Source organism: Coffea arabica, chromosome 3c, assembly GCF_036785885.1.
Source record: "Coffea arabica cultivar ET-39 chromosome 3c, Coffea Arabica ET-39 HiFi, whole genome shotgun sequence".
In the NCBI taxonomy this organism is placed as follows: Eukaryota; Viridiplantae; Streptophyta; class Magnoliopsida; order Gentianales; family Rubiaceae; genus Coffea; species Coffea arabica.
Genome location: NC_092314.1, coordinates 41,086,381 through 41,109,074, shown reverse-complemented (window position 1 = coordinate 41,109,074; position 22,694 = coordinate 41,086,381). Strand labels below are relative to the sequence as shown.

General features: G+C 34.0%; 2 protein-coding genes across 4 annotated transcripts; both read left to right on the top strand.

Annotated features, from left to right (window-relative positions):
• The first annotated feature begins 509 nt into the window (after positions 1–509).
• On the top strand, positions 510–8,822 carry LOC113735081 (cysteine synthase, chloroplastic/chromoplastic-like). 3 transcript variants are annotated; one of them, XM_027262004.2, is made up of 10 exons: positions 510–877; positions 2,307–2,416; positions 3,575–3,632; positions 4,151–4,414; positions 4,826–4,963; positions 5,231–5,282; positions 5,400–5,449; positions 7,089–7,148; positions 7,739–7,819; positions 8,490–8,822. In XM_027262004.2, the coding sequence occupies exons 1-10, from the start codon at positions 614–616 to the stop codon at positions 8,580–8,582; spliced, it is 1,170 nt and encodes a 389-aa protein (XP_027117805.1). In that variant the 5' UTR covers positions 510–613; the 3' UTR covers positions 8,583–8,822. The 3 variants fall into 3 exon arrangements, 2 of the variants coding, with proteins under 2 accessions (XP_027117805.1, XP_027117804.1); XM_027262003.2 differs by having other exon boundaries at positions 511–877; positions 5,370–5,449; XR_003459513.2 differs by lacking the exons at positions 7,739–7,819; positions 8,490–8,822 and having other exon boundaries at positions 5,348–5,449; positions 7,089–7,120.
• A 6,667-nt stretch (positions 8,823–15,489) lies between these two features.
• On the top strand, positions 15,490–19,394 carry LOC113734329 (salutaridine reductase). Its single transcript, XM_027260833.2, has 4 exons — positions 15,490–15,626; positions 15,774–16,035; positions 17,808–17,990; positions 18,706–19,394. The coding sequence occupies exons 1-4, from the start codon at positions 15,568–15,570 to the stop codon at positions 19,102–19,104; spliced, it is 903 nt and encodes a 300-aa protein (XP_027116634.1). The 5' UTR covers positions 15,490–15,567; the 3' UTR covers positions 19,105–19,394.
• The last annotated feature ends 3,300 nt before the right edge of the window (positions 19,395–22,694 follow it).

The following is a 22,694-nucleotide window of genomic DNA, read 5'->3' as shown; positions in this document are numbered from 1 at the left end:
AGAAAAATTTTAGATGGATAATATATTTGCTTAAAATTTTCTTTTTCTATCAAAATATAAAAAAAAAAAGAAAATCCTATATTGAGCGAGATACGACTTAAGCGACAGAAACAAACTAATGAATAATCTATTTTTTTTTTATTTTAGAGATTCTCATATTATGTTTGTGTTTATCGCTTAGGAACGTCGTAATTTTTAGAATCGTTTTTTATAGGTGGACTTAAATGATTAACGTCTCAAAATGACTCTACAAATATTTTCAGGTTGAAAAGATTATATGACATTTCTAGCTCCCAATTTGCAATTTTAAGATCTTTACCCCTTGCTTACTAGTTACGAGTCTTTGGTCCTTATCATTCTTTAACAATTCCACAAACGAATCACAATCCTTAATTGAGAGGATCTTTCCAACCGGCCCCACGGCCCCCACATGTTGAACTAGTCCCCTTACAACGTTGTCGTTTCAGGTCACTCAAAAGCCGATATTTCCCGAAAAGCCAAAAACAAAGTAGAAAAAGAACAAAAGTCCCAAAGAAACCTCAGAAAAGAAAAAGATAAGAAGAACAAGAAAGGAGAAAAAGGAAGAAGAAGAGGAGAGGAGGAATTCACAGCAATGGCTTCCTCTTTAATCAACAAGCCCTTGACTTTTCTCTGCAATTCCAAGTCTGAATTTTGCCCAGAAAATCCTTTGCTCCAACGGGGTCGTTTTGGGGTCAGTTCTATGAGCTTCAAGAACGTTAATTCCAGTAGTATTTCCAGCAAAAAGTTCTACGAAGAGAAGGTTTCTTTTTCTTCTGTAACCTGCAAAGCAGTTTCCATTGAACAGCAGCCTGTAACAGAGGTTGAAGGGCTTAACATAGCAGAAGATGTCACCCAGGTTGGTTTCATCATTTCCCCTGGATTTTATCTGTTGAATTTTCATCTGGGCTTCTTTTTCTTAAATTTATTTATTTTTATTTGTTCAAAAAATGAAAAGAAAAACGGTATGTATACTTTTCCCTGTATTTTTTTGAGTTGAATTTCCATCTGGGCTATGATGGAAAGATGCAGAAATCATCATTGGTGATTGGATTTTTTGTTTTATTTAGAAAGTTTTATTTTTTGTTTAGTATTATTTGAAAATGGGATGTTTTATCTTATACGCGTCTCTATCATATGCCCCTGGATTGTTCTAGTTGAATGCTCATCTGTAATGTTGTTTTATTCTTGTTACCTTTTACCATTCCTTTAGGTGTCATCCTATCTGTGTCATTCTCCTGTTGTTACAACTGCTAACGAGTTGAAGAATTTTGATCAAATTGGATTTTATTCAGTTTTTGAGACGTAGTAATGTGCTTTCAAGTTCACTTCAAATTGGGTCAAATCTTAATCTGGTTTGCCCTATATTTACACCAATATTGGAAAATTGGATGCTTTGTTGTGTATCTCTCCAAACTTGGCTTCTCATTGGAAAGTTGTTGCGTATTAATTTTCTTTGCTTCCATCTTCAACCGAATGGTAGTTGTTTATTTTTTGTGAAATATGTCTTTAGCAATATCATTTTATGACATTGTTATGTTTAGAATGGTTTGTCTCTCTGTACCTGATATTTTGCGTCACAATCTCACCTCAAGTTTTGGTTAATTGCAGTCCTGGGTGGTTTGTTTTTGTCAAAAGCATGCTGCAAGTTGTAGTCTTTATTTGAAATTCATTCAAATTTCAGTTGATTATAATCTGGCTTTCTTTATATTCTCTTACATTTTGTTTAGCAAAATGTCTGATTTTGGAAGTCTTCGGAAGGTAACAACTTGTGAATCTTGGTGGCATTTAGTGATATGAACTTGGAAGGAATAAATCATTATTTATGTTCTAACTATTTGTCAATATTAACTAGAAGAACTGCTAATACTCTGTCGTTACAGTCTTGGTGTTTGGGGTGGGTTGATTATGGCATATAATGATAAATTCATAGTTGATATCTACTTATACCAAGTGAAAGAAAAATTATCCTCCTCTCCCCTCTTTTGTAGTTTCCTATTCCTGCTCTTTCTTGCAGGAATCTATGTGATCTTATGGTTAGAATTCGGATAATGTGAAAAATTTGGCAATTTTATCTTTCATTGAGAACAATGTCGTTCCTATTTCCTGCTTTAGTGTTCTTTCCATTGCTTCTAACTCCTGCTTTGCATAACTTACTACAGCAGTTGTCAGCTTTTTCTAGTAACTTTAGTATAATTTATGAATCTTTTATCCTTAGAAAAAAGAATATTATGACCGCCTTAAAGTGTCATCTGATGCCCTATTACTTCTTTTCTTTTGTCTTGCAGTTAATTGGGAAGACACCCATGGTGTACTTGAATAATATTGTAAAGGGCTCTGTAGCACACATAGCCGCAAAGCTTGAAATTATGGAGCCATGTTGTAGTGTCAAGGATAGGTAAGTGGACTTGTGGGTCAAACAATCAGAAATAATGTGTTTCAGGAGTTGGCCTCGTTTTTCCAAATAAGGGCTCCCTATATTGGAGGTTCCTCGCCAGTATTAATAGCTTCTGTCTTGCAATCCTTGACCACAATTTAATCTGTAATTACAAATTATTACACCTTGGCATTAGAATCATTCCATGATGGGCCTGTTATCAGAGTCATTTAAATATGTTTTAGCAACATTATTTGCCGTCAAGATAAGTTTCCATTTATAAGGCTATGCAAATATGTAATATTAGAAGATTTCAGCAATCATCTCCTTGCATCCAACTGCCAAGTAGTTAGCTAACTAATAAATCTAATTATGTACTAGTTTCTTTCTGGAAACTGAGCAAAATGTAGTGGATAATTCTGAACTAATAACCCTGTTAACCTGAAATGCTGTTATACAGGACATCTTCTTTCAACCAAAAGTGGAACATGTAGCGGATGATTCTGAACTTGGTAACCCAGTTAACCTGAAATACTGTATACATGACAAAGCGTTATACATCTTCTTTTGACCTAAAGTAACTCTCAAATTGATGTTGAACTATGATTCATGGTGGTCATTCTAAAACAGCAGCAATTTGGCTCTTACAGGAAGATGCCCTCTAATAGGACTTCTCTGATTAGTAGGAAATTCTAGAGATTATCTGTTCCAATGATCTACATTTTGTCTAAATTTCATTAAATAACTTATATATCCTCTTAGCTACTGTCATTTAAGTAGCAGGGAACAAGATGGAGATTCCAGATAAGTCCTATGTAATTTCTGGTAATACTTGCGGGTTCATAAGGAAACTAATGATACCTTGAGGATTCAGGCAACTCTAGTGGATAGAAGACATGCTGGACCATTAAGCATGTTGACCTATTTGACTTTTAAGACTAGCATAGAAAATTTTAAGTTGTTCTTAGTTAGCTGGATGAACAACATATTGGTGCCCCTAGAAACATTTGCTAAGATTAAAATTTCAATGTTTGCAATATTATCTTAGTTTACAAACTCAATGAATGATAAAGGATGTTGAAAATGTTGCTTCAAACATTATTGAGGATATCCCATTCAGCTGGAAAAAAGATGTGTAAGATGATTTTGTTTCTCCTGATAGACTACTCTTGTTTTCAGGATAGGATACAGCATGATAGCTGATGCAGAGCAGAAGGGTGTTATTACGCCGGGGAAGGTAAGATAACATTAAAATCCATCTTTCTGATGGACTACATATTAGATGTGTATTTTGACTCTTTTGAAACAAGAATGAACATAATTGACTTTTTGTAGCTCGGGCTAGGACTGGTGTAGCCTCTTTTTTCTTTTTTTTTTTTTTTTTTTTTTAAATGGTGATGGATTTGAAAATTTTGGAATTTTTGAAGCACGTTAGTCACTCACAGAAGTTTTAGGATCTCTACGTCAAAGAAAGTTGCCTCTTGTTGTTTGCTAGATACTACAGCTTTCAGTACAAGGAGAAAATACTGAACCAGCTATAAAAACTTAGATGCCACTGAATCTTTTGTTACATGAAAAGTTGGTATGTGTTTTTCTCTTTATTTTCTTTGGGAGGTGAAACAGTTGAGGAAATTAAGTATTTTTATACCATCATTGAACATTTTTGGCATTTGAAGTCCTCGTTTTACCAATTCGTGGTAGTATCACATCTTTGATACAGGGGACTTTTATCATTCTTGTCTTCTTTTATTGCAGAGTATTTTGGTTGAGCCTACAAGTGGAAATACAGGCATTGGCTTGGCATTTATAGCTGCTTCTAGGGGATATAAGCTTATACTGACAATGCCTTCATCTATGAGTCTTGAAAGGAGGGTTCTACTGAGAGCATTTGGAGCTGAGCTTATCTTAACTGATCCTGCTAAAGGCATGAAAGGAGCTGTTGAAAAAGCTGAAGAAATTCGGAATAAAACTCCTAATTCCTATATACTTCAACAATTTGATAACCCTGCAAATCCAAAGGTAATTGTCCGCATTTCGCTCAGTTGTAGTTCCTTCTGTCAGACCTGCTTTATCTATTGCTTTCTATGAAGCACGTTATCTCAGTCTGCAATAGCCCTAGTCTTTGGACTTATAATTGAAATTAAAATCCATTTTGTTATGAGGCAGCTTGAAACAGCCACCTTCCCATTCCTACAAAGTATGTTACCTCAGTCGGCTATAGCCCTAGTCTTTTGGACTTATAATTGAAATTAAAATCCATTTTGTTATGAGGCAGCTTGAAACAGCCACCTTCCCATTCCTAAGGAAAACAAAAGATATAATGTGTTGGAGACATGTGCAGCTGGATAGTATCAGAGGAGTCTTCTTTTGTGTGTTTTAAGGCTGTCATATTTCTGATAAAAGTTTGATTATGCGTCTTATCTTCTGCAGATACACTATGATACAACTGGCCCAGAAATTTGGGAAGATACAAGAGGCAAGGTAGATATACTTGTTGCAGGGATTGGTACTGGTGGAACAATCTCCGGTGCTGGTCGGTATCTGAAAGAAAGAAATCCTGGCATTAAGGTAGGCATCTATTCATTTATTCTTTAGTTCTGGGTAAGTGGGTATATCTTAGAAAGTTGCCTTTTCATCATACGTATCCACGTCAGTTAAATCCCCTTTCTTTTTATCGTTCAAGTTACCTATTTAATTTATAAAAGATGTAGAAATTCTCCAAAAATTTTCAAAGTATGCATCTCAGTTTCATGGAATGTTGAGCAATATATTCCTCGCAATAGATTTTCTCTTCCATTCTCTGTTCCTTATTTTTTTATTTTATGTGGAAGCCAGGTTATTGGAGTAGAACCCTTAGAAAGCAACATACTTTCTGGTGGCAAACCTGGTAAGCTACATGCTAACATCACATGCTTCTTTTTATTTGAGATTTAATTCTTGTATTTGTTCTAGTGGCTGCAATTTGAAAGTGCAGGCCCTCACAAAATTCAAGGCATTGGAGCAGGTTTTATCCCAAGAAATTTAGATGAAGAAGTGATCGATGAAGTTATTGCGGTATAACCCCAGATTTCTCATAATGCTTTACTCATCTTCTAGATTTCTCATAATGGCTACCAGAATGTTACTTTTATTTTGTTTAATCTGCATTAGACCTTTTGTTGATTAGTTAATGTTGAAACCTATCTCAAAGGAGGATTGATCTCCATTTGCAAAATATCGACTGTTAGAGTATCCGAGTGTGAGTGATTTGGAATATTTTCTATTAGAAAAGTTTGGAAAGGTCTGCTAATGAGTTTAGCTTCATGGAGGATGAAACCCAACGATTAGGGCAACAGGATGATAGCACATGATTTTCAAACTTTTCCATTTACCTCTGTAACATGGATCTTTCTAGCTAAATTTCTGTCATGTCAAAAAAAGTGAAAATACTACTTTTGTCCTTTTCTTTTTTGTTACAACGGAAGCATTTAGCTGCTGAAAACAAAATTTGAGACGGGCAAGTCTATGTGGTTTTTTCAGCTAAGAACTAATTGCTTTCAGATTTATGTGCGAGCACTTAAACAATGGGATAATGCAAAACTGATTTATAGAGCTTTGCAAGTTGAAACGCTTGCTGTTTGATACCCATGTTCTATTCAGTACAGGACGGCCTACCAGTCTTTAACTGCTTAGTCTAGTTGATATTTGGATTTCTTTCTGAAACTTATTTTCATTTTCAATTCGTAATTTTCCAATCTTTATTGGAGTTTCAGAGGGTACTAGCTGACAAAGAGGATAACAAAATTATTTCCGCTCCCAGATTTGGATGCAATAGTTTTTATTATGCATGAGTTGCCCTTGGATGGCTTTCTTCTGAAAGCTTTTATTAGGGAATTGATGCTGGCTCTTTCCGAGTTTAATCTCACAGTTTCCTTTTTGTGATGTCCAAACTTGAGGCACATTTGAAAAAGTCAGAAGATATTGTTTTAGAAAATTGAAAATGTTGTAGAAAAGCTAGAGTAGACCCTGCAAGTGATATCATTTGATAAAAGTGTAGTGCGTGCATAACCAATTTGGTACCAGCTCTAGTGTTTGTGTTTAACTGCACTTAGTCTGGAGTGTTTCTTCCATTACCTGGAAATTAGGGGTACATTCTGTTATTTGCACAAAAAGACTAGAGATCATCAACACAAGGGTGAACGTGAAACAAAATGAACTTCCAAAACCCTCCCTTCAAAGTGCGTTTAAGGATTTAAACCAGTGTTGTATGCCTAATTGTGGCATTGATGGAGGATATTTTCTTTGGAGATTATGTTATGCTCTTGGCCTTGCAGTTAACTGTGACAACTGTATTCATGAAATTATGGTGTGACCATTTTGCTTATTCCCTTGTTCTGTTGGTGTTGTTTCCTGTTTAAGGGCTTGAGTTCATCACCCATCAAATGATAATATGTGCTGAACTCTTAATTTTAGGTTCATTGTTTGTGAAATTCCTTGTTTTCCATTTGTGTGGTCTCCTAAGTCTCTTTATACTGATGAGTGTAGCTTTTTTTGCCATCCATGGCTTTTTTATGCTAGTGAACCACCATTCTCTTTTATCACGTACTTCTTCTCTTGCAATTTGATATCTAGTTCATCTGCTTTGACCATCTTCTTCATGGTTCCATATTTTTATTTGGTTCCTTATTGCTGTTCACTTTATTGTTTCCACCAGATAGATAGTGGTGAAGCCATTGAAACAGCAAAGCAAGTAGCTCTTCAAGAAGGCTTGTTGGTAAGTGAATTTGAACTAGATTTATGAACATTTCTCATAAGTTTTAGATGCAAAAATATGTTTAATTTTACTTGTGACTTCATGATGAAGTTAAAGATGAATAATGAAATTAGAAAAAAGCTAGGCAACCTGCTCAACTGCCCAATGATGTGCCTTATGTCCTAGAACTGGGTTTGCTACTAGCTGGTTCAATCCCTTTAGGCTAGCCTGTTCCTTCCCCTCCATCAATGTCTAAAAGAAATTAAATTAACAAAGCTAGGCAACCCGCTTTAACTGCCCATGCAATGAACTTGTGCAGCTTCTCTGCTATCCACATTTGATGCAGAACCATTGATATTCAGATGATGTTAGGAGTGAACTTCAGATGAATATCTAGCCAAAGAAGAAACTATCTTTTTGCTTTTACTTTACTCAATGAAAAGTACACGATGCCTATCTATGTTGTATTTTCTACATTATTTTTTTAGTGATTTGTTCTCCCTTTTTGACATAGCTGACTGATCATTTTTCCTGTAACATGTCTGTATCCTGTTCTCTTACTTGTTTAAGTATTTGCATCATTGTTATTCTGAATATTCTCCTTCCACCAGGTTGGTATTTCTTCTGGGGCAGCAACTGCTGCTGCCCTCCAAGTTGGGAAGAGACCTGAGAATGAGGGAAAGCTTATTGCGGTATGTTTTACTGTAGCTGGCATTTCGTTGATATCTGATTGGAATCTTGATAAATGCAGAGTCTGAAACATTCTATTAGACATTCAAGTAGCCTCTCTGGTGAAGCTTGTCTTTATTGGTAATTATCAAAGATAAATTCTCAATCACGGTGCTGGACATTGGTTCTGGGTTCATCCAATAGTTATAAAGTGAACTCGTTCAGATTTATAAAAGAAAAAGATAACAACATTAGATTTGAATCCATCACTAGGTGAATAATGGAGCTATTTTAGAGTCATCATGCTAAATCTGTAGATGGCTAATGGCTAAGTTACATTGGGTGACAGAACTAAGTCTTCACTTCTGATCTCAACAAGCATTCTCTACTATTACTACTTCGTTAATATAATTATATGTTCTGGTATTGGCATCCAATTGGCTTTGTAGATTGATAGAAACTATATGCGTACTTATTTAGTTCTAGCTGACTTGGCCATGTTCCATGGTTGAAATTAGATGAACCATGGCTAGGGTAACCTCTGCTGCAGCCTCCAGTCTTAAATTGGCCGATTCACCCTCCTCATAAATGCCTGTGGAGTTGATAGATTATGTGATTAACATGGGAAACCAGTTGAATAATATCTGAACTTCTGCAGTTTGATTTAACTATGTGATGGTTGTATACTTGTAGGTTGTGTTCCCAAGCTTTGGAGAGCGATACTTGTCGACTGCCCTTTTCCAGTCAATTCGGGAAGAGTGTGAGAAGATGCAACCTGAGATGTGAAAGGTCACCCTCCCTCAAGCTGCTTAACTTTTGGTAATAAACAGTGGGTGGAGTTTCCTTTGTACATCTTTGTTTTGTTTTACAGACTATTGAGCTGGTATGTCCTCTAGATAGATTACCAGTGAATTTTTCGTATCATAATCTTTTGTGAAGACCTAAAATGCTAGTTATGAACGGAGGGTTTTTGCAAAATTTTGGCCTTTTTTTTATGAAAATGTTTAAGATTCCTTTGGTCCTCAATGCAATGGCCTTTTTACAATCTATGGTATACTAACTTCTATCAACTTTCAAGCTTTTTCCCCCTCTAATTGGTTATCAATCATAAAATCAGGGGAAAATCTAGAATATTTGACTGTGTAAGTTGAAAAATATGTCGACGGACAGGGAGAATGTTGAAAGGACATTCAATTTGGGATGGAGGGATAATGTATTACTGAACTTAGATCTGATTTTTTTTTTCTTTTGTGTTGGAATTTAAGAGGCTGATATTCGAGAATAAAATGCTGTTCTGGGAGTTCATTGATTTTTGAAATGCTGGCAACGAAAATGAGTGCAACTCTACTGATCCCTTGAAGATAATTAGCCATAGTGTTTAGACCAAACAAGCATAAAGGAACCTCTCCTTTTTGCATGGCTACTTGCACAGCATATATGTAAGATTGACCATAATCTTGGAGGTTTTACTTCAAGAATTTTGAAGTGGAGATCACTTGTCTACGTTGGGAGGGGGATGAATTGGGTGGTACGAGGATCGGAAATTTAACTGAGAGATTTTAATTTTGAGACCTCTCACAATATACATTTTGTCTGCTGCTTCTAATTTCTCCTCAAGAGTTTGGGCTCAAAAGATGGTCCACCATTGAGAGATCGTTGAAAATGAATATGTAGGGTTTTTGATCGGTGGAAGATATTTATCAATTGGATCCTAACTTTTTTTTTTTAAAATTTTTTCTTCAATCGTACCAAAAAAAAAAAAAAAAAATCATCTAGCACTACTATTTGGGTAAATTCTATAATAATTACAACAGCAAAATATAGCAAATTGGACTTTCGGACACAACATAGGGCTCATGTCAAGTAACTATAATTGCTTGGTAGGCCCTCCTCCATTAGTGCAACCGAAAGAAAAGTGGCTTTGAATGTAGGAGAATTATGAAACTGCTGAGAAACAGTGAAATTAGTAAAATCTAGGCCAACTTTATGCCATCACAAAAAGCCGTCTAATATGAGAAATGCACCATGCATTCCCCTTTTTCCCATCAAAGAAGAGAAGTGGAGCAGAAAATGCATCTTGTGAAAAGCTAAAGTAGTCACCAAGTTCCACGGAGATCAATGCAATTTTTCTACCCTTTCTGCCTATCATCGTTCATGTAATGTGGACATTTGTTCTCACATTTGTCTCAATCCAACATTGCATGAGGAATATATGTGCTTAGAGATTTGTCCCACGTTGTATAGTAATTCAAAAGTCAAGATTGGAATGATAAAAGAACTATTTAGCTTCGTATTTTGTACTAATGAGCCTAAAGGTCAGTACTGTGCAGGTAATATTCCACTATGTATGAGACGTGTTCTGCTGAAAGTCACAAAGCTAGCTGTTAGACTAATTATTTTGTACACTTCTTTTGTTTCCTTTGAACAATCAATATTATATATTTATGTTCTAGACTTGAAGTTTTTAACATCATAGAGGACTAGGGTTGTTTGAAATATATAGTCTATGGACGTGGTTTCTTTTTGAATTCAACCCCTGTATATAGTTATAATATAAGCTAACTCAATTAATGAAAACACGAAGAATAGAATAAGGTAAATGATGTTAGTACTTCTGATAGTATTTCTAACGCTCGATTTCATCTTTTACTTTTAAAGGAAGGAGGAACGTTACAAGCCTTTTTGGTGTGCTAGTATATTCTCTGCCTAAAATAACTATAAAAACGTGAAATTAATGGGGTACCAGGAAGAGGAAGAGGAAGAGAAAATTAAGTTATTATGGGGTACTTGTTGCCCATATGTCATTTTCCGTAATAGATATTAATCCAATTGATCAAGATGAATTCAAAAAACAAATTAAAGAGTTGTTATATATTTTAAGTGCAATTAGAGAAAACTGTGAAATCAATTTTCAACCCATGAACTTGCTAAACAAGTCATATTGATGTAACGATGCACTAAAAAGGTTGTCACAATTAGGTACTATTTATTAGGTCTACTTTAGGTTGCATGCTACTAAGTAATCAGAGATGAGAGAGGCTTTTCGGACTCCAGTTGTTCTAAACCTTTGACAATGAGGGATGCTTTTTCCTTTTCTTCTTGAAATCTTTACCTTTTAATTAGGACTTAGATTAGTATTGGGAAACTTTTTGAACCCACATAATTTAAACAAATAAATAATTCAAGGCACCAGAAATTTTGTGGAAAAAAATAGAAAAAGGTCAAAGCAACAAATTTAAAATGGATGCAAACAAATATACTCCCTCCGTCCCATTGTTAATGTCATATTTCCACTTTTTGCTTGTCCCAAAATTTGAGTCACTTTGAAAAAGTCAAATCACTTTTACAATTATTTTCCAGTTATACCCTTCTATTGACAAGTCAAGATTGCACTAACCAATTCTGATGGACCCAGCCACAACACATCATCGGAAGTTATACCCTTCTAATTGTCTTTGCCTTTTAGTCAAAGTGACTTAATGGCAAGTGGTCCCACCAATTTGTTGTTTCACTCCACAAACAGCAAAGGGTACGCTTGGAAGAATCCGATAAGTCTGTTCCGTAATGCTACTGTACATAAAAAGTGCGTTTCTCAAAAAGCGTCCCAAATTTTGGGACGGAGGGAGTACTTTTTATTTAGCCAAAACCTCAGCTCACAATATAAAACTAGCAGGTTAGGCAGCAGAAGTGTTACTGCAACTTTCACCCACCTTGGACTAAATCCAACCATGACCAAACCAAATACTAATTCACTAAGTCCAAGGTTATGATCACATGTCAAGCCACCTATTCCTAGCACTAATTTTTTGCCACATAAATAATTAAAATATTGAAGATTGCTTTAAAGAATATTCCAAAAATTAGTATTTTGCAGTTAATAAATTAGTGTACATTGCCGATTAAAAAGAAAAAGAAATTAGCATACATTCCAAAGAATTAGTACGTAAATACAATATTTTCAATAGTTTAAACAATTTGATGCTTCAAAAGTATTAGCATGTGAAAACCATATTTTAATTCAATTGTTTAAACAATTTGATGCATGTATAACTGGCACCCTAAACTAGGTCTTATAAGATAGTTTCCAGTCAATACGTTTCATAATAAACATCAATTGAACTGCAGTAGTTTGGCACTTGTGTGAATTTTTTGACTTATTATTGTACCTTTGAAGTTGAGGCTTCTTTTAGACATACCAAAATCGTTGGCTCAATTCATTTTTTTACCACGATACAGATCCGACTAGATCAAGGGGGTACTATGACACTACTCTTAGATTTTTTTTGCTGCAAGTGAAATTTGAACCCTCACCTACAACCCAAGGAGGGACTTAACCTGGTGGCCACTGAGCTTAGCTCAGTGGTTCGTTGGCTCAATTCATGGCTCTGACTATTTTTACCATTGAGCATTATCTGAAATTTTAACCATTTCCAGCCCTATATCATACTCATTTTTAATGTTTTTCTCTTTTTGGTTGCAGCTTTATTTTGGTCAGATTAACAATGCTTTTATTTTCCCCAAAAAATTTGTTCGGATATCTCACTAGATTTTTGTTAATCTAGGTGTTCTCCTAGTTGGTTTTTCTACTTTTCTCCCTCTATAACTCTTCGTGCCACAATTTTTCAACACATGAGGGGAAATCACGAGCATTACCAACAACATATATAGTATTCTAGAATAGTGGAGTCCAAGCATGCATGAAAAGCATCAGCAGTCATTCTTGAGGATATACTAGTATTCTAAATTAAAAAAAGCCAACATTGGAATGGACTAAGCCATTGATTAGGTGAAAGAAACCATGTGCTTAGCCTAACAAATAATTAAAGTACTCTTACCATAGTACTTCTTTTTAGTTGGTTTTTTTTTTTTTACTATCTATGGTCTTTGAACCACCCACTGTTGAATTGTAATTTGGCCTTTATGACATGTTGAGAGTCTAATACCTTTAGGGTATAATATATGTTTCAATTTTAGAGAGTTTTTAAGGCACAAAATTGCCAAGCTAATCAAAACAAGATAGAATAATTCGTGGTTGTGGAAGGTTTTTTCTCTTTAGATTAATAACGTTTGTAACGTTATTATTTTTAGCTTGTGAATATAGTACCACATACTTAGGGTGAGTTTATTTCCAAAATAACCTTCTTTTAGAAAGAATATTCCCAGTGTGATGCTCTTTCACAAATTATTATCCTTTTAATCTCTTTTATGCCACATAAACTTCCCTCTTTTTTTAAAGGATAATTTCACAAACATCCCCTAAGATTTGTGACAATTACATGTAGCCCCCTTCACCTCTAAAAGAAATTCTGCATACCTTTCTTGAATAGTAGTTTTGGGTTTTGTCTGGCTGATGTTAGGGAAAAAAAATCATATTAATGACTCAAATTTCCCTTAAGGAGTTTTTATATTTAAATCAAATTATTCAATGAATGTATTCTTGTTTTTCTCCTAGTCTTAAATAGTCTTGCCTCAAGCCTAAATCATTTCCTCTATATTCCTTTGGCCAAAGTTACAATTGTATATTTGTGTTTGCAACTGTTTATTAAACTTTGGTCGGAGAAAAAAATGAGAACAAATGGAACGAATTAGAGATGAGTCAATTAAAAAGCATGATTAACACTAGAATTTGTGAGACATAGAGATTTGGATTATGGAAAGGATAATAAAACTTGAATGGGCAAAAAAAGGTGGATTGAAACTGTAGGAAAGAAGTAGAATGGGTGTGATATCGTACTTGGTGATGGACAGATTCTTGGTGATACGTTTTTCAAGTTCGATAGGCATTTTATTATTTTTCCCCTTTTTCAAAAAAATTGTTCCCAGAATTTTTTGTAAAGTTTGGGAAGATTATTATACTGATCATTTTGAGTTCTTAAAAAAGCACAGTAAGTATAATATTTGAATATAGAGGTGTCCAATGTGAAATTATTAGAAATCTTGAAAGAGTGGACGGAGGAATCAAAATTCAAGATCTCTAATTCTTGGGAATAACAGGATAATATTATTTCTAAAAAGCTAACATCGAATTCTATTGGTTTTGATATAAAGGTACTTGGATGATTGAAGAGTTTAAAATATAAAATGCTTCTTAATTATAATATCTTATCGTTAATTATAAATGTGGAATCATATGTTTGTTGCCTTTTTTTTTATGCTTTGGATTTTGGTCTGTTGGTGTTTGAATTTTGAGTATGAGGTGATCGAGTAATATTACCACAATGAGAAGGTTTTTCTAGGTGAGGTCTTCCTGCATTTAAAATGGGAGCTTACATGGCATAAAAAAGATTAAAATGGTAGTAATTTACAAAAGAGCCTTACACTGGGAATATTTTTTCCAAAGAAGGTTACTTCGGAAATAAACCAAAAGAAAAGTAGAATAGCTGATTTTTGCTTCTTGCTTGGACTGACAGCAACTCATGACGTAGTGGTCCGGTTAGCCTTCCATCAGAATGCCATTTTGGTTGGAAAATCCCCTTGGAAGGGAATAATTTTTAATCCAGAAAAAAAGTGTGTGGGATAGGCCTAATTGTACACGATTTTTAGACCCAACTGAACCAAATTATCTATTATTTATATCTGCACTAGAACTTTGTTGAACATAAGAACACGACTGGATTTCATGAACAATACTTTCATGATTGAATATTCTAAGAAAATAAATTAATCTAATTAATTAGAATTATGTTCATGAAACTTGCATGAAACATAATACAAGCCATCAAAGATTTGAAAAAAGGGTCACATATGCTTGACTAATTTTAAAATTGTAAATACAAACAAGATTCTTTTGATAAAGGGTAAATTATACTTTACTCCATGTGATTTAGTATTTTTTACATAACCTCCTACGGTTTCAAAAGTTATACATAACCCTCTTATGATTTGGATTAAAGTGTCAAAGTGACTGAAATGATCATTGGTAATGGAGTCACTAAAATGTCAAAAATACCCTTATATAAAGTTGAAAATTATTTATTAACCAAGGGAGGCTACGTGTATATTTTGAAAACCATAATGGGGTTATATGGTAAAGCATTAAATCATAAGGGAGGTTATATGGTAAAATACAAAATTATACGAGGTTAGTGTATCATGTATTTATAAGGGTAATTTAGATATTTTTATAGGTTTAATTACAAATGATCATTTTCGTCACTTTGATACTTTAATTCAATCTATCCATGAGGGGATTATGTAAAACTTTTAAAAATATAGGAGGTTATATAGAAAAATACTCAACCATAGGGAGATAAAGTGTAATTTGCCCTTTGATATCTTCATCATCTAGAACCCTGTATTATGCTGTTAGAAAATATCTAGACTACACCACCGTCCTAGCTAATGTTGGCTGTGCTGGATGGATCCAAAATAAGGATAAATGCTGGAGATAAACTGAAAGTTGAATTCCAATAGACCAAAAAAGAAAGATGACGGCACGAATGCACATGGAATTGAATACTTATTGCAAAGATGCCCACAGACATGTTCTTTAGTAAGCTGGACCATACGATATATTATATTTGATAGATGGCATACCATCTCATAAAAGTATGATACACTTTATTTCCCCATTGGTGAATAGGCAGTCCAACTTAGTTTTTTTTTCATGAGAAAATTGAATGGCAGGTTCTCCATTTATTTAATGTTACACCTCATATGCCAGTCTTTTTTTAACATTTGGTAGTAAGATACACATTATATATCTCTATAAATAGGCCTTGTCTCTGTTGTCTCCTCTGCATGATCAAATTGGAGCTGAGGTTTTCTTGCAATGGCATCAAAGGAGTCATCTGAAGCCCTTCTTTCTCCTCCCTCCATTCCCACAACAAGGTAATTACTCCTTGTAACAAAAAGGGTCGTCTGAACATATACAAATCTTTAATGCATGATTCTTATGTATATGAAATAAGCTTGGGTCAAATCTCCGGTGTTTGATGGATTTTATGTAAGCTAATTATGCATGAAATGTGATTGCAGGTGGTGGTCTAAGGGTACAGTTGCCATTGTTACAGGAGCAAATAAGGGTATTGGTTTTGCCCTGGTAAAGAGGTTGGCTGAACTCAGGCTAACCGTAGTTCTAACAGCCAGAGATAATGCAAGGGGGCAAGAAGCAGTTGAATCACTCAAAAGACTTGGACATCATCATGTTCATTTCTTTTGCCTTGATGTATCAGACCCTTTGTCTATCAAACAGTTTGCATCTTGGTTTAAAGAGAAGTTTGCTGCAGTAGACATTCTGGTGAGCTACTATACTATACATGGGACATACATACATACATCTAATTTATTGTCAAAAGTTTTTTTTTTTTTTTTTTGCATGCTTAACTCTAAGATAAACCAACGATGTAAAATTTTTTAAAAGCTTGAAATTAAAGGCAAAAATTATATAACTGAGAATATTATTTCTCAGCAATTGATGGTTAAATTCCTAAATTTTCAAAGTTTTTTGGCACTCCTTCTTAATTACCCTTCCATGGTCATTCACAAACTTCATCTAACACTAATAATTAAAGAGGTGGAAGCTAGCATATTATTCATTAGATGTAGTCTTTGAATAGTATAACTCAGATAGTAAGGCAATTAGCAATTCCGTGTATTACATAACACGTGTGGTCATATACTTAGTATTTTATACTATACACAGGGATTTGTAGGTTGACTGTACACTCGATGGATACAAGTAGGAAAATGACCTAAAAGTTTGCATCATTTTCTGTCATGAAACATTTTGTAAGATTTTGAACCAACATCAATGTTCAATACACAGAGGTCCCAATTGCAGCCCGTTTGGGAAATTGAGTTGTCAATTTCATTAGCAGCTACTAATACGCAGATGTCCCAATTGCAGCCTGTTTGGGAATGATAGTTGTCAGTTCCACAAGCAGCAAAGCACTCAGACTGTATGTGGCATCAATATATACATACATACATACACATACACATATACACACACATTTGAGTGAGCGTCTCCATATACACAACATTGTCGATCAGGCAAATACTAATGGCACTTTATTTTTTTATGATAGTATTTTTTACTATCATTTTTATTCATTAGACTATGTAATAAAAGAGACAGTTAGAGTGCTATTATAAAAAAGTAAAGTATGATTAACGTTTTCAAATTGATTAATATATTCTTCAATTTTTCTGGTCTTTTGGTACTTCAATTATAACACGATATAAGTATCATAATCAGACCACATAACGGAAAGGAAAAAATTCTGAGAAACAAAGGTCTAATAATTTTCACAGTTAGGGTCTATAATTAGCCCCAGGATAAACAAAAATTAGGTCTGCTTAACTAGTTTCTCGAGATCCGTAAGTGTTGATTTTATTTTATTTTTTGATAAAGTTAAGTTAATTAAGAAAGGAAAGTGACCAAAAAAAATCCATCTTCTTCTTCTTCCTCCTCCTCCTCTTCTTCCTCCTCCTTTTTTTTTTTTTTTTTTTTTTGCAATCAGGCCATAAAAGTTCATCTGTATACTTCTTAAGAATAAAACTAAACCAGGAAGATAGATAAGATGATGTTACAAGTCATGCATAAGGAAATGTTAGAAGGTATATAATGTCAGCTAATCCAAATACATAATGCTATTTGTAATTGTTGGGTCAACAGCAGAGAATTGATATACACCCACACATACAGTTGTTCAAGTGTTCAAGGTCAACAAATGAGACTTTTCTCGTGACACATTCATAAGAGTATAAATCTGTCTGAGATCGTAAAATTGTCCAAAATCAAGTCACATATACATTGAATAATTAAGATCAAAATTGGCTTTCCAGTAGGTTCTTGAAATAAATTGCCCTACTAAGCCATGGTCTTCGGTAATGGAGTAATATAGGCAATTTTATCTGAAAAAATGATCCAATTTTGGTCGCCCCACAATCCCTTTTGCTACAATCCTCCCAAAATTCTAAGAAATATAAGTTGATTGTTTGTTATAAGTACTAGTTTATACTGACAATGAGTTGATTTTTTTTTTTTTTTTTTTTGTGTTCCTCTAGGTAAATAATGCAGCTGTATCCTTCAATGATATTCATGAAAACTCAGTTGAACACGCAGAGACAGTGATGAGAACCAATTTTTATGGGCCAAAACTGCTGACTGAGGCTCTCTTGCCCATGTTTCGTTCCTCGGCTTCTTTTGGTCGAATTATAAACATTAGCTCAAGACTTGGACTATTAAATGTAAGTCTACAATATATTTTGCTTCTCACTTCCAAAGAACTGCTTAAAATATCCAATATTTTTTATTTTCAAACACTGCATCATGTGTTAAAGTTTTTTGCCAAACACAAAAGCATCAAATATTATTTGATATTTTAGTATCACACACAAGCTAGATTTGATATTTCTTTTTCTTTTTTCAGACTATTTTGATATTCTTTTGGCATTCCGAACCTTGAAAATTTAAGCATGATTTTTTAGAACTTAAGTGTTAAATTTAGTTTGGATTGTTTTTTGTGTGGTGGGGGGGGGGTGGGTTTGGTGTGTATAAAAGGATTCTTTAGAATGTGATTGAAATCCAAAAATTAGAGATTTTGAATTCTAATTCCTCTGCGCTTTCTATGCTTCTTAAATCCCACTCCTCCTTGAAAAAAATGGGATTCATTTTTGTCACTGGTTATATTTGCGCTATTCAAATATAGGAATTGAACCCCGTCTTATGAATCATGAGTGCTTAGTAAAATGAATCATGCCGCACACAAGTTCAGAAACATGACCCTAAAGTTGTATCGTTTTGCTTCTATTCTTTCTTTCTATCCTTTTTTTTTTTTTTTTGAATCAAGTTAAGCCAGCAGTATATACTATATATTTTCCAATCAGCTTTTGGATGAATAGGGTTGTTTGAGGGTAATTTGTTCGTAATTAACTAATTCTATATCAACCCTTTTTCATGCAGAAGCTAAAAAACCCTAAATTACGCGACATACTTATGGATGGAGAAAAATTATCTGAGAGCCAAATTCAAGAAATGGTTGAATTATTTCTTGAAAATGTGAAGAATGGGACGTGGCAAAACCAAGGATGGCCAGAAGTATGGACAGATTATGCAGTATCAAAACTTGCTCTAAATGCATATTCAGTAGTATTAGCAAAGCGTCTCAAAGGCCATGGCATAAGCGTCAATTGTTATTGCCCTGGTTTTACTCGAACTTCCATGACTGGAGGAAAGGGAAAATATACAGCAGATGATGTTGCAGAAGTTGCAGCAAAATTGGCTTTGCTCCCACCTCAAGTCCTACCAACTGGGAAATTTTACACAGTCAGTAATTCTGGTGGTATTTATTCCAAGCTGTAGAATATATATATGTATGGATGACTCTTTCTTTTTCTCTTTCTTTTACTATAAGCAATATCGAGAAGACTCGTTTAAATGCTACGAGTATCACAGTCTAATAGAATAGCTTGTAATTAATCAGTGTGTGCACATTTGATCCTAATTAGTTATCAGGTTAGAATAAATTAGTGTATAATGTATCCAGGTTTTTTGTTCTACAATTATAAGACTGAAGATATTATCTAGTCCTTTACACACATATATGTATGTATGTATGTATGTATATATGCATGTACGTCTGTTGTAACCTATCTGATTTCTTGTAAATTTGCTCATCCTTTTCTGTATATGCCAGTTTATGATGTGCAATAGTAACCTTGAGGACCATTATACACAAGAAATGGGATAGGGTTTCTAATCTAGCTGGATTAATCAACAGTGTGGAAATGCCTCAGCATAAGCAAAAAGGAAAAAAAGATGTTAGTCAGCCCAAGCATACTAATCCATCCCTTTCTGAGGTGACAATTTGGTATATATATTCTAGACACTTAACTCAGGTGCTTACATTAAGCTGAAATACACTTCAACATGGAAGCCACTATATCATCTATCCATATCCAACTTTCTTTATCTGAACTCCTTTTAAAAGTATTATTAGCTTGGGTTAAATTTGGTGTCAACAATTTCTGTGATAGTAATTCATAACTTAGGCTATGAAATGTTCAATATTAAAAATTTATGGTGCAGGGTGAGCTTATTAAAAAGGTTAGGGGTGTAAAATGCAGTTATTTTTTTTGCCTGCTTTTATTTTTGATCCATTAGAAAACAAAAAGAAGCTGGTTTTCGGGTCTTTTTGATCCATTAGAAAACAAAAAGCATGTCGGGTCTTTAAAACATTTCAGATCATTTTGATAATAAAAAGTTCGATCTGTTCTACCGAGATGGTCTACCGTGGAGAACGTGCTGAGCAGGCCTATGTCACGCTTGACCGATCGACAAGGAGGGGATGGGGCACTATTTGCGCCTACACTACATTACGAAGGATAATAAAAATCCGTAGTTTAGGGAGAATATACCGTATATCAAATACCGCAAAGCATGATGCTTTTTCCCTCAATGTCAAGTTCACCAACTACTGTGATAATTGTTCCGTTCATGGATACTTTGAGAAATTTCTAATTTTGTGATGAATTTTAAAAAAATTTTATAAAAGGGGTGATTTTGGTGAGGTATTTCATAGGGGGGGTCTTCGCATTCTGGGAATGCGAGCTCTACTTATTGAGCTCGCATTCCGCTAATGCGAGCTCTAGAGCTCCCACACTAAGTATAATTTAAATTTTTTTGCTTTTTTTTTGGGAGCTTGAGATTTTTTTCCAGAAAATAGTAAGAGCTAAATGCGAGCTCCTAAATGTTGTTTTTTAAAAAATTTTCAAATGACTCGCATTTGATAAATTTGACCTCCAAAAATTGTATTTAATTTTTTTGTTAGATTTCGCATTCATAGGTATGACTTTCAGAAAATTAAATTCAAACTTGCTATGAAACAAAATTTAAAATGAAATTTACGAGCTCCCAAAAAAATGTAAAATTAACTGTAAATGTTGTTTGTTTTGTAGAATTTGCCTTTACTAAAATGCTGTCGGTAGTAAAATCTTATTTTAAAAGCTCTACTAAAATCTTATATTTCGAAGAAATGTTATTTAAAAATCTGTAATTAGCAGAGGAATAATTTTTTTTTATTTTAAAACTTGCACGTGCCTAAAGTCATCAAATAAGTGCTCTAAAAAAATCATATTTCTTTTATATTAAAAAAAATTGGTAATTGTACAGTTGGAAATACGTTATTTTATTATAATACATTTAAATGGTGGAAAAAGTACACATGCATAGTTCTTTCTATTCATATATCAATGTAAAAATAGAATGAAATTGTTAACATGTAAGGTGTTGACTATATTTTATGAATAAAATACTAACTTTTTTCCTTTTTTATCAAATAAATTTTTTTTATCAAATTCTAATTTTTCTTTGTTATTATTGAATCGTATTTATTTGTTGACACCGATGAATATTAGTTATAAGAATCTAATAGTTAATAGTCACTAATATCTGTTACAATTTGAACTGAATTTTAGAAATTTCATAACGCAATGTTATTTAAAAAAATTATATAAGTTATTTTTATGAAGTGCATGTTATTTGTTTGGTGGTTGAAAAGGAAAAGAAAAAAATTAAATCAAATATCTAGCGATTAAATCTTGCGTATTTTACCTTTTACAATTATTGGCAGGATTACTATTTTGATTAAAAAAATAAAGCGATAATCAAGGCAAATTTATTGTAATGCAAAAATCCTAAAACCCTAAGTGCTAAAGCCGTAAAACACTAAATCGTAAATCTTAGAAACCAAATCCTTGTAAACCCTAAAACATTAAATCAAGGTTTTTGGGTTTATTAAAATCCATTAAAGTATATTTTTGCGGCACGATAGGATTACTATTTTAATTAAAAATCTAAAGTCCTAATCAAGGCACACTATTGTCAAACTAAAATTCTACAACCCTAAACTCGAAAGTGCTATTCTCTTAAAACACTAAATCTTGATCTCTAAAACCCTAAAACCCTAAATCCCTGAATCCTAAAAGCCTCAAACCCTGAGTGCTATCTGTAATGTAGTCAGTAGTTGAACCAAAGATATGATGTTTTCTTTTGTGTACAACTTGTTTGGTCTTCTCTTTTGTTGCAGAAGCATGTGCCACCGATTTGTGTCCCTCAAAATAGCTGGAAAAGTTGTGAGAGAGGTAAAGGAAAACGGTGTGCCACTTGCTGAAGAGAGAGACAGATCCGAGCCTCGGATCCGAGGGTTGAATATAGATCCGAGGACTTCCCATGATGGATCCGAGGTCGGATGTTCTGACCTCGGATAAACTCCTCCAGAAGTACAGACGAGGGATCGGATGTCTCTTTGCTCTCACGGATCCGAGCTCGGATCCGTGCCATTAAATTTCAAGTTTTTTCGCTTCTTTCCTTTTTCCTTTTGGGGCATTTTGAGCATGGGATTCCATCCAAAGGGTTTTCGCATTCAGCAAATGCGAGCTCCGTGGGTTCGCATTTTGATAGGTTATAATTTGTTACTACATTTATAATTATTTTTCCACTTTATTTTAGCCAAATATTATTTTAATTGTCGGATTCTACTTATATTTGATTAATGGTGCCAATTGTAGGAAAATGAGCAAAACGTGATTAAAAGTGGCATTTTTCCAATTCATTGGATGGTGGCACGTTTGGGGTTGGTTTCGAAGCCCGAGTCGAATTCAAGGCAATTTCTGAAGGAAGATTTTGAAGATTTTAATCTTCATTATTAGTTTTAATATTGGATTAGAAAACTTGGGATATTTTCTTTTATGGTTTCTTTTCCTATTTAGGAGATTAGTTTTATTTGCTAGTAGACTTCAATTAGGAAACAAAAAATAATAAGGGAAGCTAGATTCCCATTTGATTAGGACTTCAGCCAAAAAAACAAGAAAAAGAGCCGTGACTCTTTGGGAAAAGGAGAAGGCCGGATCCCGCGTGATTGAGAGTTGAAGGCAGCAACAAATTCGGGAGGA